This window comes from Pogona vitticeps, chromosome 1 (genome assembly GCF_051106095.1).
Source record: "Pogona vitticeps strain Pit_001003342236 chromosome 1, PviZW2.1, whole genome shotgun sequence".
Classification (NCBI taxonomy): domain Eukaryota; kingdom Metazoa; phylum Chordata; class Lepidosauria; order Squamata; family Agamidae; genus Pogona; species Pogona vitticeps.
This window is the reverse complement of record NC_135783.1, coordinates 70,031,448-70,043,616: the sequence shown is the minus strand read 5'-3', so window position 1 is coordinate 70,043,616 and position 12,169 is coordinate 70,031,448. Positions and strand designations below refer to the sequence as shown.

The following is a 12,169-nucleotide window of genomic DNA, read 5'->3' as shown; positions in this document are numbered from 1 at the left end:
TTTTATAGTACAGATCCAGTTGATAATAATGAGTACAGCAGCACAGAGCCATCCTTTAGGAAGAACTATGTGGGAACAAACAGGAAGGGGAAATGCCAAATTGAATACTTGCTCAAGCTCAGTTGCTCTTGTTTTGTGGGTGTGTGGATTTTATACATTTGTATTTTATAAAATACAAATAAGATCTTACAAATATATATAAGATTTGGAGACATCTTAAGGATTCTAGTAGAAATATTGGTAAAAATATAAATATAAAAGTGCTCCTGGGTGAAAATTGCTCCATAGTTCTCTTGGTTCAGTTGTGTCCCAGACTATCAGTCTGAAAGCCAGCACAACCTAATTAAAATGTTACACAAGATATATCACAGGTAGTTTACAGAATAATTTCTTATTGTTGCTATACGTACTTTATGTCCCAAACTGTTTTTACTGGGGATTTTTTTAAATAATAGAAAGCTACTTCTCTCTCACATTTTATTCCTTACTTCTGCTGTACAGTTTCTCCAATACAGTATACACAAATGTATTTAATACAGTCAATAAAATATAGTTCAGTCATGAAACAATGATGATACAACATTTCAAAAGACTGTTTTAGCATTCTCTACAATGAGTGAAATGTTATGAATCAAGTGGAGGAAAAATTCATCTTCATTCTGTGTTTGTCTCTGACAAAGCTGAAGGATATTGCAATTATCTTGTTGAAGATTTTTGTTTCCACTCAGCAGTGCTAGTAATTGTTTCTCTGTATGCATTCCATTTGTGTCTAAAGCCCTCAAACAAGTTTCCTGACTGTAATTAGAGCAGTTTGATAGGATAAAAATTAATGCCTTGCTACAATATGCTAACTAGGGTTTGAATATTTATTGTTCACATCACTCTCATGCCTTTTATGGAGCTTGCATAGTTATTTGTGTGCTTCACGTAAGACTGTAGTCATCAGGTAAAATTGTGACAGAATTGTGTTATCCTTGTTGTGTTGTACTGCATGGAACACACGTAAAACTAGTACTTCACTGAAATTTGGTTTGTCTGTTTTTAAACAAAAAACAACTGTGAACAAAAGATCATTCTAAGAAGATACCATTTTTGAAATATGCAAAACTAGGAAAAAGTATTCACATACAGATTTAATAAATTTAATAGCACTGGACAAAATTGGAGCTAGGGTAGATACTGTAGAGGCAAAAGAAAAGCTGGTATATATTTGTTCCTTGCAGAAATTTTCAGAATAAAGTTAGTAAATTAAACATAATCTACTTTTCCCATCCATTATTAAATTCCTGAAGAGAAACATTGTTTAGCTTTCTGATAATGGTATTAGCACTAACAGCTGCCCTAGTGCCCGCAGAAAAGAGCCCATGTTTTATACGCCAGGCTTAGAAAAGTATCGCCCCTTGACTCTTTTTAGATTGCAGCTTCTACAATCCTTCATTATTGGCTGTTCTAGTTGGGCTGTCAGAAGTTGTAGTCCAGAATGTCTGGAGAGTTACATATTTGTTCTGTTTGGAAAAGTGTTGACAGTCTTCTTTGTTGCTTTTAATGCAATAAAAATACTGCATTCCTGGTGTTAGAATGTATCTGCTTATCGATACAGTATAGACTTCTAGTATGTTTAGACAGTAATATATTTTATTAGTGTAATACTTTGCACAAATTGATTTCATTGTACATATGGGCACAAACTTCAGTTCGGAGGTTCATGCCAGTTCGTACACATGGCACCACAAGTGCCGTGCATTTCCTTCCCCTGCTTCCGTGGCTGGGTGTGCCACTCACCAGTCATCGCTCACTCCTGTCCTCTTTGACTGTTCAACCAGTCTCCAGCAGGAGCGTGGGCTTCCCTGCTCCGCCTCCTTGGCTGATCACCCATACAGACAATCAGGGAGGACAAGCAAAGCCATGTTCCTGATGGGGACTGGTTGTACAGCCAAAGGGGAGGAGAGGAGTGTGCACTGCTCCATCTGATGAGTGGGAGGGGATGTAGGGGAAAGGAACGTGTGGCACTTGTGGTGTCACATGTATGAATCAGCACAAACCCTATCTCTACTTTGTTGTTCAGTTCTTTGTGGCTTAAAAGAAGAAACTGGTCATATTGCATCATTTAATATGCACTTAAAGCAGAGAAGTATTACATGAGTACTTTGGCCACTTGATCATACAGTGTGCCATATCCAGAATGTCTACGCATGGCTTGCTCTTAGGTAGTAAGCCCTCATGAAGTGAGAAGGTCATAGAGCCAACAGTTGTTAACCAGCAGCAGTTACAGCAACTCACAGAAGAGCTGATAGCACCGGATTCTCAAATATTTACTAAACCCTAATATGTACTGTGGTATGTGGTCAATCTTATTTTATCTTGTAGCAAAAATAGGGTTGATCATCTATACGCTAATCTGAATACCCACTGTTGGTTTTATGAAGGTTAAGCAAATGGCTTTAACTGAAAATTCATTTCTTCTTTTGCACTACACTAAGCAAATTGTGTTAAAGACAACTCTGAATGAAGATCTGGGAGTCAATTTTAGCAGAAAAGTTTCAATAACTTACTGCAACTAGGCCTGTAGCTAAGCCTAAGACTATGTAGATAAAACAATAGCAGTAAACTTAAGACATGGCTATTTAGGCAGGCTTTCCCTCCTGCTGTATCTTAATGTTTACATTTTCACATCTTGGATTTTTGCATGTTTATTGGTTCAATTGTTTTTACATTTTGTAATGCCGCCCAGAGTAGACCATTGGTCTAGATGGATGGGGTATAAATCTAATAACACAAACAAACAAATATTAGTTCCCTGTTCAATTTGTCATCTGTCATTTCTCTTTTGTCAAATCTAAACTGTAAACTCTATAATGCAGGACCCTTATGTCATCTACTACCTTATAAAGTACCATACTGAGGAAGGGTTAACCCCAACATACCCTCTAGTTTTCAGCGTGCTAGGCAAGGTTTCGCCTCTCTCTCGTGGGATTTCACCACTAAGTGCTGACGTGACTCCACCCTGCAAGCACGAGGCTCCGTCGTGACCTGAACCAATGAGGTTGAAAACAATCACTGCACGGAGGAGGAAGAAAGCTGTGCAGAGGGAGGTAGAAGCATGTGTACCTTAGAGAGATCCTTAGTTAACTCCTCCTTATTATCAAGAAGGAGATTGTAAATTGCTTCAGTTACACTTTATTCCCAATAGAGAATACAAATAGTGAAGTCGATCTATCCTGTAAATGTCTTTTGGGACAGACAGCCTTACTGTGCCCTTGGCTTGTTTGCTTATTCATTAGTCATATTTGCATACTACCTATCCTCCAATGAGGTGTGGGTGTTACACATTGCCTTCTTTCTAATGTTACCCTTACAACACCCCAGTAAAGTACTGCAGTTCAGACAGGGAGAGATCAACTGACCCAAGGACATCAAATAGGTTTCATGGCTGTGTAGGAACTAGATGCAGTCTCCCAAATCCCAGTGAGTACTGACCTCACTCCCATGTCACACAGCCCTCATTGACTTAGTAATCTGTGCAGTTATAATACTGTACTGGTTTTCAGACTAGTTCAGAAATCTGCAAGTTTTCGTGTAAATTTATCATGACTGGAGAGAGGAAGTATCTGGTTGTATTTGTGCATAAGTGTGACTACTGTCACTGTGCTTCATGAAAGGGTGATCATTTGTTCATTCATTTATAATATTTTTACCCATTTATAATATATTTCTCCTTAAAAAGGACCCAAGGTGGCTTACATCATTGAAAGACAATGTTCAAAGCTAAAAACAACGAGTAGAAAGAGGCAGCTTACATCATTAGAAGATAACATTAAAGCTAAATACCATCAATGTTGTTGTTTAGTCATTAAGTTGTGTTCGACTCTTTGTGACTCCATGGACCAGAGCACGCCAGGCCCTCCTATCTTCCACTGCCTCCCGGAGGTGGGTCAAATTATGTTGGTAGCTTCTGTGACACTCTCCAACCATCTCATCCTCTGTCGTCCCCTTCTCCTCTTGCCTTCACACTTTCCTAACACCAGGGTTTTTCCAGGGAGTCTTCTCTTCTCATGAGATGGCCAAAGTATTGGAGCCTCAGCATCAGGATCTGTCCTTCCAGTGAGCACTTGGGTTGATTTCTTTTAGATTGGATAGGTTTGTTCTCCTTGCAGTCCAGGGGACTCTCAAGAGCCTCCTCCAGCACCACAACTCAAAAGCATCAATTCTTCGGCAGCTTTCCATCTCTCACTTCCATACATCACTACAGGAAAAACTATAGCTTTGACTATGTAGACCTTTGTCGGCAAGCTGGTATCCCTGCTTTTTAGGATGCTATCTAGGTTTGTCATCGCTTTCCTCCCAAGAAGCAGGAGTCTTTTAATTTCGTGGCTGCTGTCACCTTTTGCAGTGATCATGGAGCCCAGGAAAGTAAAATATGTCACTGCCTCTATATCTTCCTTTTCTATTTGCCAGGAGGTGATGGGACCAGTGGCCATGATAAAAACCATAAATATATGAATATTAAAAGTATTATGCAGATGTTTTGTAGGAAATGGGGAATGAATGATTCATGTTGTCTGCAGCTTACTTACAGTGAGGTAAGAGGAAAGGACATTGGATAGTACTGAATTTTTTGTGTTTCCTTTTCTTCTTCCAGCCTGAGCCTCCTTAGTCAGTGTATCATCAGATCTTAGAAGTGTTCCTGGGTTAGTCCATAATAAGTCATCAGCAATGCAAGGTTGAATTCTGGATATCCTTGGTCATATGATTAGTCTTATCAAGGGATATATATGGGCCTGTGGTTTTCAGTAGTATTTGCTGCTGGTGACCATAGTATCTTTTCCACCACAAGGGAGAAAGGGAGGGGCTCTGAACTTTAGTAATTTCTGTTGGTGAATTCTAAGGTGAGATCCTGCTCTACTGTGACATTTGGCTGATACTGCTCTGTGTACAGTGGTGCCCCACATGACGACAATAATCCATTCCAGGAAAATCGCTGTACAGCGAAATCATCATCATGCAAAAAAAAAAAAACCACTGGAATGCGTTCCAATGGGGAAATACCTCATCGTCCAGCGATTGCCCATAAAGAACCACCGATTAGCTGTTTAAAATCGCTGTCTTCTGAAGCAGGCGTGCGGAAAACAGCCATTTTGCGAGGGGAAGTCAGCCATTTTGCGAAGGGAAGCCATTTTGCGGAGCTGGAAAAACATCATTTTGCAAACAAACTGTTCGCAAAGCAGGGACCTAATCAACGTAAAGCGAAAAAACCCCGTAGGAACCATTTTGCAATCACAAAAAAGTCATCGTCAAGCGATTCCGTCGTGGGGTTGTCGTCATGTGGGGCACCACTGGGCAAAGAAATTTAAGCTTACTTTCCATAAAATGGCCATTATTATTGGTTGAGTTTTACTTATCTGGTTGAGTTTTACTTATCTGAATTTTCCACCTTCCCCCTGCCTTCTTGTGTTTGTAACTGGAAGCTCCAGCCGCAAGTCGAAGCAAAATTTTGTGGCCGGAGCTGGTCGTAACTCATAATGGTCGTAAGTAGAGACGGTCGTAAGTCGAGGAACCACTGCATGAGATTTCTAAGTCTATGTAGTTACCAAAGCTCTAGATCCTTGCCCAAGAATGGAATATTTGAAATTACAATATTCCAACAGAATTGATTTGGAAAAGGATCCCCACCCCCATAAAGGTTGCATAATTGCCTCTTTTAGATAGATTGCAACACTGCTTTGTTCTAAGAAGGCAATCACTTATCCACCCTTGACTCCTTAATGAGCCAGGAAGGGCAAGGATCCAGAATGCATGTGGTAGATTTCACTTTTCCAAAGTTCCTGATCACATCCTTGGACTGCACGAACAATAAATTACCCATTATCACAGGACAGTCAGGGGTCAAAGTTATATCCAGAATGCCTGCATCAACTACAGCATCCAAGCCAGAGCAGATCCAAGTGAAGGGTTGAGCAAATTTTTCATAACATGCTGATGAGTGGTGTGGCATATGCCTATCTATTCCACTTTGACTGACCAATTAACTTTGGGATTGGTTCATTCCTTGCCATATATAATGCATAACAATTAACCTTATAAATGTAGATAATGACATAACAGACTCCCTCAGCCGAGCAGTTGTTCAGTGCTTAAGTGGAAATGCCAACATTTATTTTTCCCGGACTTTCTACAGAGATGGGATTCTCCTGTTATAGACAAATTTGCTTCAGCTGAGAACAAGAAATGTCCCTGGATTTGCAACAAGGCATGGATCAGTACTGGTTCTAAAGATGATTCCTTTCTAGTACATTGGGATCATTTGCTCATCTCCCATTTTCCTTCATTCCTTGGATCATCACCAGGACGAGGGAGGAAGCTCTAAATATCATTCAGGTTGCACTCTACTAGGCCCACCACTCATGATTTATGGCTCTGTTCCCACGTGTCCTGCCATCAGTTTGATCACATTCCAGTGAGGCCAGATCTTCTGACTCAATAGAATGGACTGGTTGGGTGAAGAATTAGAATTCAGGACTCTCCCTAAGAGCTTGGAAGATCTATCTATGATCCCTTTTACTCTGGAAGTTGCAGTCGTTCTTTGGACCTCCAGACAGCCCTCTACAATTTCCATGTATGAGAAACAGTGGGTGGTTTCCCAGATGTTTGCAAGCAAGAAGTCTTTCTTCCTTTGGAATTCACAAGCTCTTGCTTTTTTTGTTGTGTGTGGAAGATCTCAGGCTTACATTCTCTTCGATTCCCAGGGTTTATTTGATTGCAATTTTGTGTCATTGATCTCATTTTGAATGCTTGCCTCCCATTTTCTACAGTGCAAATGGATGGAAGTTTCTTGGAAAACTTAATAACTCCTATCTTGAGGTTGAGCCTTGTATACCCCATTGGTCTCTGTCTGATGTCCTTTCCCAAGTCATGAGAAAACCATTTGAAACTAAGGACGACCCTTGTGACCTCCATCTTTGCCTTTGTGCCCTTTGTGTTGATTTTCACTGTCTTGTTCTTCCCAGAAAAAAGGAAAAGGTTTGACTCAGTATCATCTTTCTTCTAGAGTGGTACCCTCTTTCTACCTGAATCAGAGTGCTTCCTCTTTTTTAAGTGCACCCTGAAGATATGGTGGTTTGTAAGGCACAGATGTTATTCTGGCATTCCCCTTGTTTGTTTCTGTGTGATGTAGGATGTTGCAGATTTTCTTCAGTTTTACTGTGCTTGGTTTTAGCAGAAGGTTCATCTACTTTTGTCTTCTCCCTTCTAGAGTTACTCCACAAGGTCAGTGGCTACATTGGCCCTCTGAGCAATCCTCTGCTGGAAATCTGCAAGAAACAATTAAAAACGCTGTTGTATAAGCGGGCCTTTCCAACAGAAAACTCCTGACGATTTTTTTTTCTATACCTTTTTAATTTCTATCTTTCTTAAATTGTAATGTTTTAAAATTTTGTTGTTGCTGTTTGTTGTGAGCCGCCTAGAGTGGTCTAGTACGACCAGATAGGCGGGATAGAAATAAAATAAATAAATAAATAAATAATAGCTACCATGTTTCCCTGAAATAAGACAGAATCTTATACAGTGGTGCCTCGCTTAGTGATTGCTTTGTTTAACGACGAAATCGCTTAGCGATGACTTTTTCGGAGCATTTTTACGCTTCGTTTAACGATGGTCCCTATGGGCGATTTTTGCTTAGCGATGGTTGAGACCATGCTTCGCATAGTGATTAAATTTTGGGTCCCTTGTTTCGCTTAACAATGGTTTAAACAGCCTCATGTTTGCTGTTTTTTAAATGTTTTTCTGTTATTTATAAAGTTAATGTTTACTGTTTAAAATGTTTGAAATCATAAAGTGCACTTAATAAAACTTTTGTTAACCAAATTTGACTTTGTTCTGACTCTTTTTTAATTTGTTGTTGTATTTTCCCCCCCATTGAGATGCATTGAATAGGTTTCAATGCATTTCAATTGGGGAACTGCGTTTCGCTTAGTGATGTTTCCTATGGCGATTTTTGCTTAAGGACGGCAATTCGTTTCTATTGGAATGGATTATCCGGTTTTCAATGCATTTCAGTGGATAACCGCATTTCGCTTAGTGATGATCGCTTAGCAGCGATTTTTTTGGAACCAATTAACATCGTTAAGCGAGGCACCACTGTATTAATTTTTGCTCTTTAAAATGCATTAGGGCTTATTTTCAGGGGATATTTTATTTTTTCATATACAACAATCTACATTTATTCAAATACAGTCGTGTCATCATCTTCTGGTTGCTGCATAATGATGGAGGGCGGGGTTTCACTTAACTGAGGCTTATTTTAGGGGTAGGGCTTATACTACAAGCATCCTGAAAAATCATAGTATGGCTTATTTTCAGGTTAGGTTTTATTTTCAGGGATACAGGGTATATGGTCCTAGCTGTCAGCATGTGCAAGGACTTTTGTTGATGCATCTTTCAGCAGAATAGTTCTGTCTTCTGTCCTCACTTAACATGCTGATGAGTGGTGTGGCATATTGCCCATCTATTCCACTTTGACTGACCCATCAACTTGGAATTGGTTCATTCCTTGCCATATATAATGCATTACCATTAACCTTACAAATGTAGATAGTGACATGACAGACTTCTTCAGCCGAGCAGTTGTTCAGTGCTTAGGTGTATTTGGCAACATTTATTTTGGCATTTCCAAAATAACTTCCTCCTCTAGTAAGATAGCTGTCCAGACTCCAAACTGTATGAGATGCAAAGACCATTAAGAACAGAATTCTTACCCGTAACTGGTTGCTTGAATTATTGTTTGTAAACTCATACAACCCAGCCTTCTCTCTGGCTGTCTTGTTTCCTCAGTCTAGGCGACTTATCTGACAACAAATGGCAACTGAGAAGTTCAAGGTAACACTGAACACACACTCTACACTGTATACCTATAGTGAAAGGGGTGGCATTCCCACAAAATACAATACAGCTCCTGCTAATTTGGGAAGTGGGTTTCCACAGATGTAGAAATATATGTGTGAGTTCACAGATGACAATTCAAAGAATCATAGTTCTCTTGTAGATGCATTAAAATGTTGTTGAGGTTAAACTTTTATATGGATTTTTGGAGTTCAGATTTTCAAAGTTCACATTTTTGTTCCCTTACAGGCTCGGGTTATATATGATTTTGCTGCTGAACCTGGAAACAATGAACTGACAGTTAATGAAGGAGAAATCATTACAATTACCAATCCGGTAAGATATGTTCAGTGGAAATAGGAGTATCATGGACTAACTGACTTCCTAGGATTTTGATGAAGAAAATATTCAGTACAGTAATTTTACTGTTGAATTTGGAAACTGATCAGTATGCTGTTTACTGTTTCTTTATACTTTCCCTTTTTGTCTTGGTGGTTGAAGGCAAATGATCTGCTGAAATAAATAAAAGATTCTTATTTAAAAGGAAGCCAGAGAGATATTTGGTCACTTTCTGATGAATGTCTTTTTCTAGATAAAAACTGGACCTCTGTGGGTTTATCATTCCAACTTCTTTTCTGAAATATTGCATGGAGTTGCAAATGCATGCAAATACATTTCATGAGGTTAAGCTATTGGGGCTGTAATCTGGTTTACCTTTGACTGGGAACAGATTCCCTTGAATTTGATGGAACTTTGTTTTGAACAAGTGCAAATTTGTCAGTAAAAATGCAATTTCTGGAACTTCAGTTGTAATATTTTTTATCATCAGTCCTTGAAAAGCAGTTGAATTTTCTATGTATAGAATAGTTCCAATTCTTATAATTATCAAGAAATCAACATGTAGCACATGTATCTTTTTTCTTCAAAAATATACTTTTAAAAATATACTCTTTTTCCTAGTGAGCATACTAGAACTTCAGTCCTAGCTATTCCCGGTCTCCACAGAATGAATGTGATATACTGGATGGAATGTTGGACTGAAATTAGGAAGACCTGGGTTCAGATTCCACTTAGCCATGAAATTAACCATAAGCCTGATATAGGTCACTTCTCTCAACTTAAAATATCACCAGTTATGGTTATGGATAAAGTTTTGTGCTTGGAGGAAGATAATAATGAAAATGAGATACAGAGGATATAATACAACATGTTAAAAACTCAGTAGAATAATTGCTAAAAATAAGCAAGAATGATCCCTTAGCTTTATATTAAGCAGTAATGTCCTTGTTCTTTTATTGTTGCAGGATGTAGGTGGAGGCTGGCTGGAAGGCAAAAACAGCCACGGAGAGCGAGGACTGGTTCCAACAGACTATGTTGAAGTAAGATAACACGATAATACAATATTCATTAGCATAGTAAAATATTTTTGTTACAGACTGGCCACATTCACATAATACAATAAGTCTGTACTCTGAAAAGCCATTGCTTGTGCCATTGCTTAATTGCTCCTGCTTGGTACCTTCTCCAAAACTGTGGACTTTTCTTCTGTAGTGTGTGACATGCATACTAGAAAATCTCTCTCGAATGAATTGGCCAAAGAACCTTGTTCTCATATCACTGTGAGCAATTCATACATTAAAATTTCCATTTTTTTACAACAGGGCCAATAAGGCAACTTGCCCCACTTTGTTTGTTTGTTTGTTTATATGCTACCTTTCTCCTCAAGGATCCAAGGTGGCTTGCAGTACTAAAAAAACAAAGTCAGAAGCTAAAACAATAAATTATAACATTAAAAAAGAATTAAACAGATATCTAAAATTTTATAAATAAGAGCAATATTAAAAATGCAAGTAAAATAACAGAACAAAATGCTCATTTTTAAAAATCCCCTTGGTCAGTCAAGGAAAGCCTGCCTGGAGAGAAAGGTCTTTGTTTGCGGAAAGACAGCAAGGATGAGGTTAGCTTGGCCTCCCATGGGAGGGAGTTCCAGAGACCGAGAGAAAGGCATCTCATTATGATCTTAATACCTGGGCAGACTCATATAGGGAGATACGGTCTTTTAGACATCTTGGACCCAAGCTATTTTGGCTTTATAGGCTAGAACGAGCATTTTGAATTGTGAACAGAAATGGATTGCCAGCCAGTGAAGCTGTTGTAATGGGATTATGTGATTCCTGTGACCAGCCCCTGTTAACAATCTGGCTGTGGCATTTTGGACTTGTGGCTGGAAGTTTCAAACACTTTTCTAAGGCAGCCCCATGTAGAACATATTACAGTAATCCAGCCAAGATAAAATTAAGGCGTTTGTCACTGTGATCAGATCAGACCTCTCTAGGAATGGGGTGCAGCTGGCACACTAGTTTTAACTGCAAAGGCATTTCTGGCCACTGCTGAAACCTGGGCATTCAGACTCAGAGATCAAATTCAGGAGCAGCTCCAAACTGCACAGTTGCATTTTCAGAGGGAGTGTAACCCTAGCTAGCACAAGCTGTATCCCTATTCCTTGATCTGCCTTTAAATTGACCAGGACCACGTCTTGTCTGGATTAAGTTTCAATTTCTTCACCCTCACCCAGCCCATTACTTAAACCAAACAGGGATCTAAGACTGAAAACACTTCCTTGGATTTAGATGGAAAGGAGATGCAGTAGGGTGCCATCAACATACTGGTGACAGTAAACCCCACAACTTTGGAGAACCTCTCCTAGCAATTTCATATAAAATAAGATTAAAATTAATAAAATAGGCCAACTGTCTTTTGTAAGGCAGTAAATAAGTTTGGTAAAGCTACCTTTCTGTATTTTTAAATATGAGGGGCCTGAAAAGGGCTAATAGCTAGGCCATACTCCATGAAAAGCTTTAAATAAGAGAAAATGGAAAGTAATAGGGCTTGTTCTGATCTGCCACACATAGTGCAGACAGATGAAATGACTGCATAAGGCTTTCCCTTTTTTTCTGCTCCCTCTCCCCATGCCTTTAAGCTTTGACCTTCTTGATAGACAAATACATGGAACAGAAAACCCTTTCTCTTAGTATTTTTTTGTCAAGTACAGTAGGACTGCAATATCTGCTGGGGATTGGTTACAAGCCCCCTGTGGTTACTGAAACTATGGATAATAGCAAATGCTATATATATAGCATGGTAAAAGGAAAAAACGCAGAAAAAATATTTTCACATGCATTGCCAGAATTGGCCACTATGTATTCTTCACTAACAGGTATACATAGCATCATCTCTGGCCCTCTCTAGTGGCCAGTTCTGGCAAAACATGTGAAAATACTGTAGTTTTTTTCTG

The 12,169-nt window shown here is 39.1% G+C and overlaps 1 protein-coding gene across 5 annotated transcripts in view; it reads left to right on the top strand.

Annotated features, from left to right (window-relative positions):
* SNX9 (sorting nexin 9) overlaps positions 1-12,169 on the top strand; it is a 78,410-nt gene that overhangs the window by 14,403 nt on the left and 51,838 nt on the right. For all 5 annotated transcript variants that reach the window (XM_020809627.3, XM_078383223.1, XM_020809644.3 and 2 more), the window contains exons 2-3: positions 9,124-9,210; positions 10,179-10,253. In XM_020809627.3, coding sequence (XP_020665286.3) covers positions 9,124-9,210; positions 10,179-10,253 — 162 coding nt within the window. The remainder of the gene's footprint in view (positions 1-9,123; positions 9,211-10,178; positions 10,254-12,169) is intronic.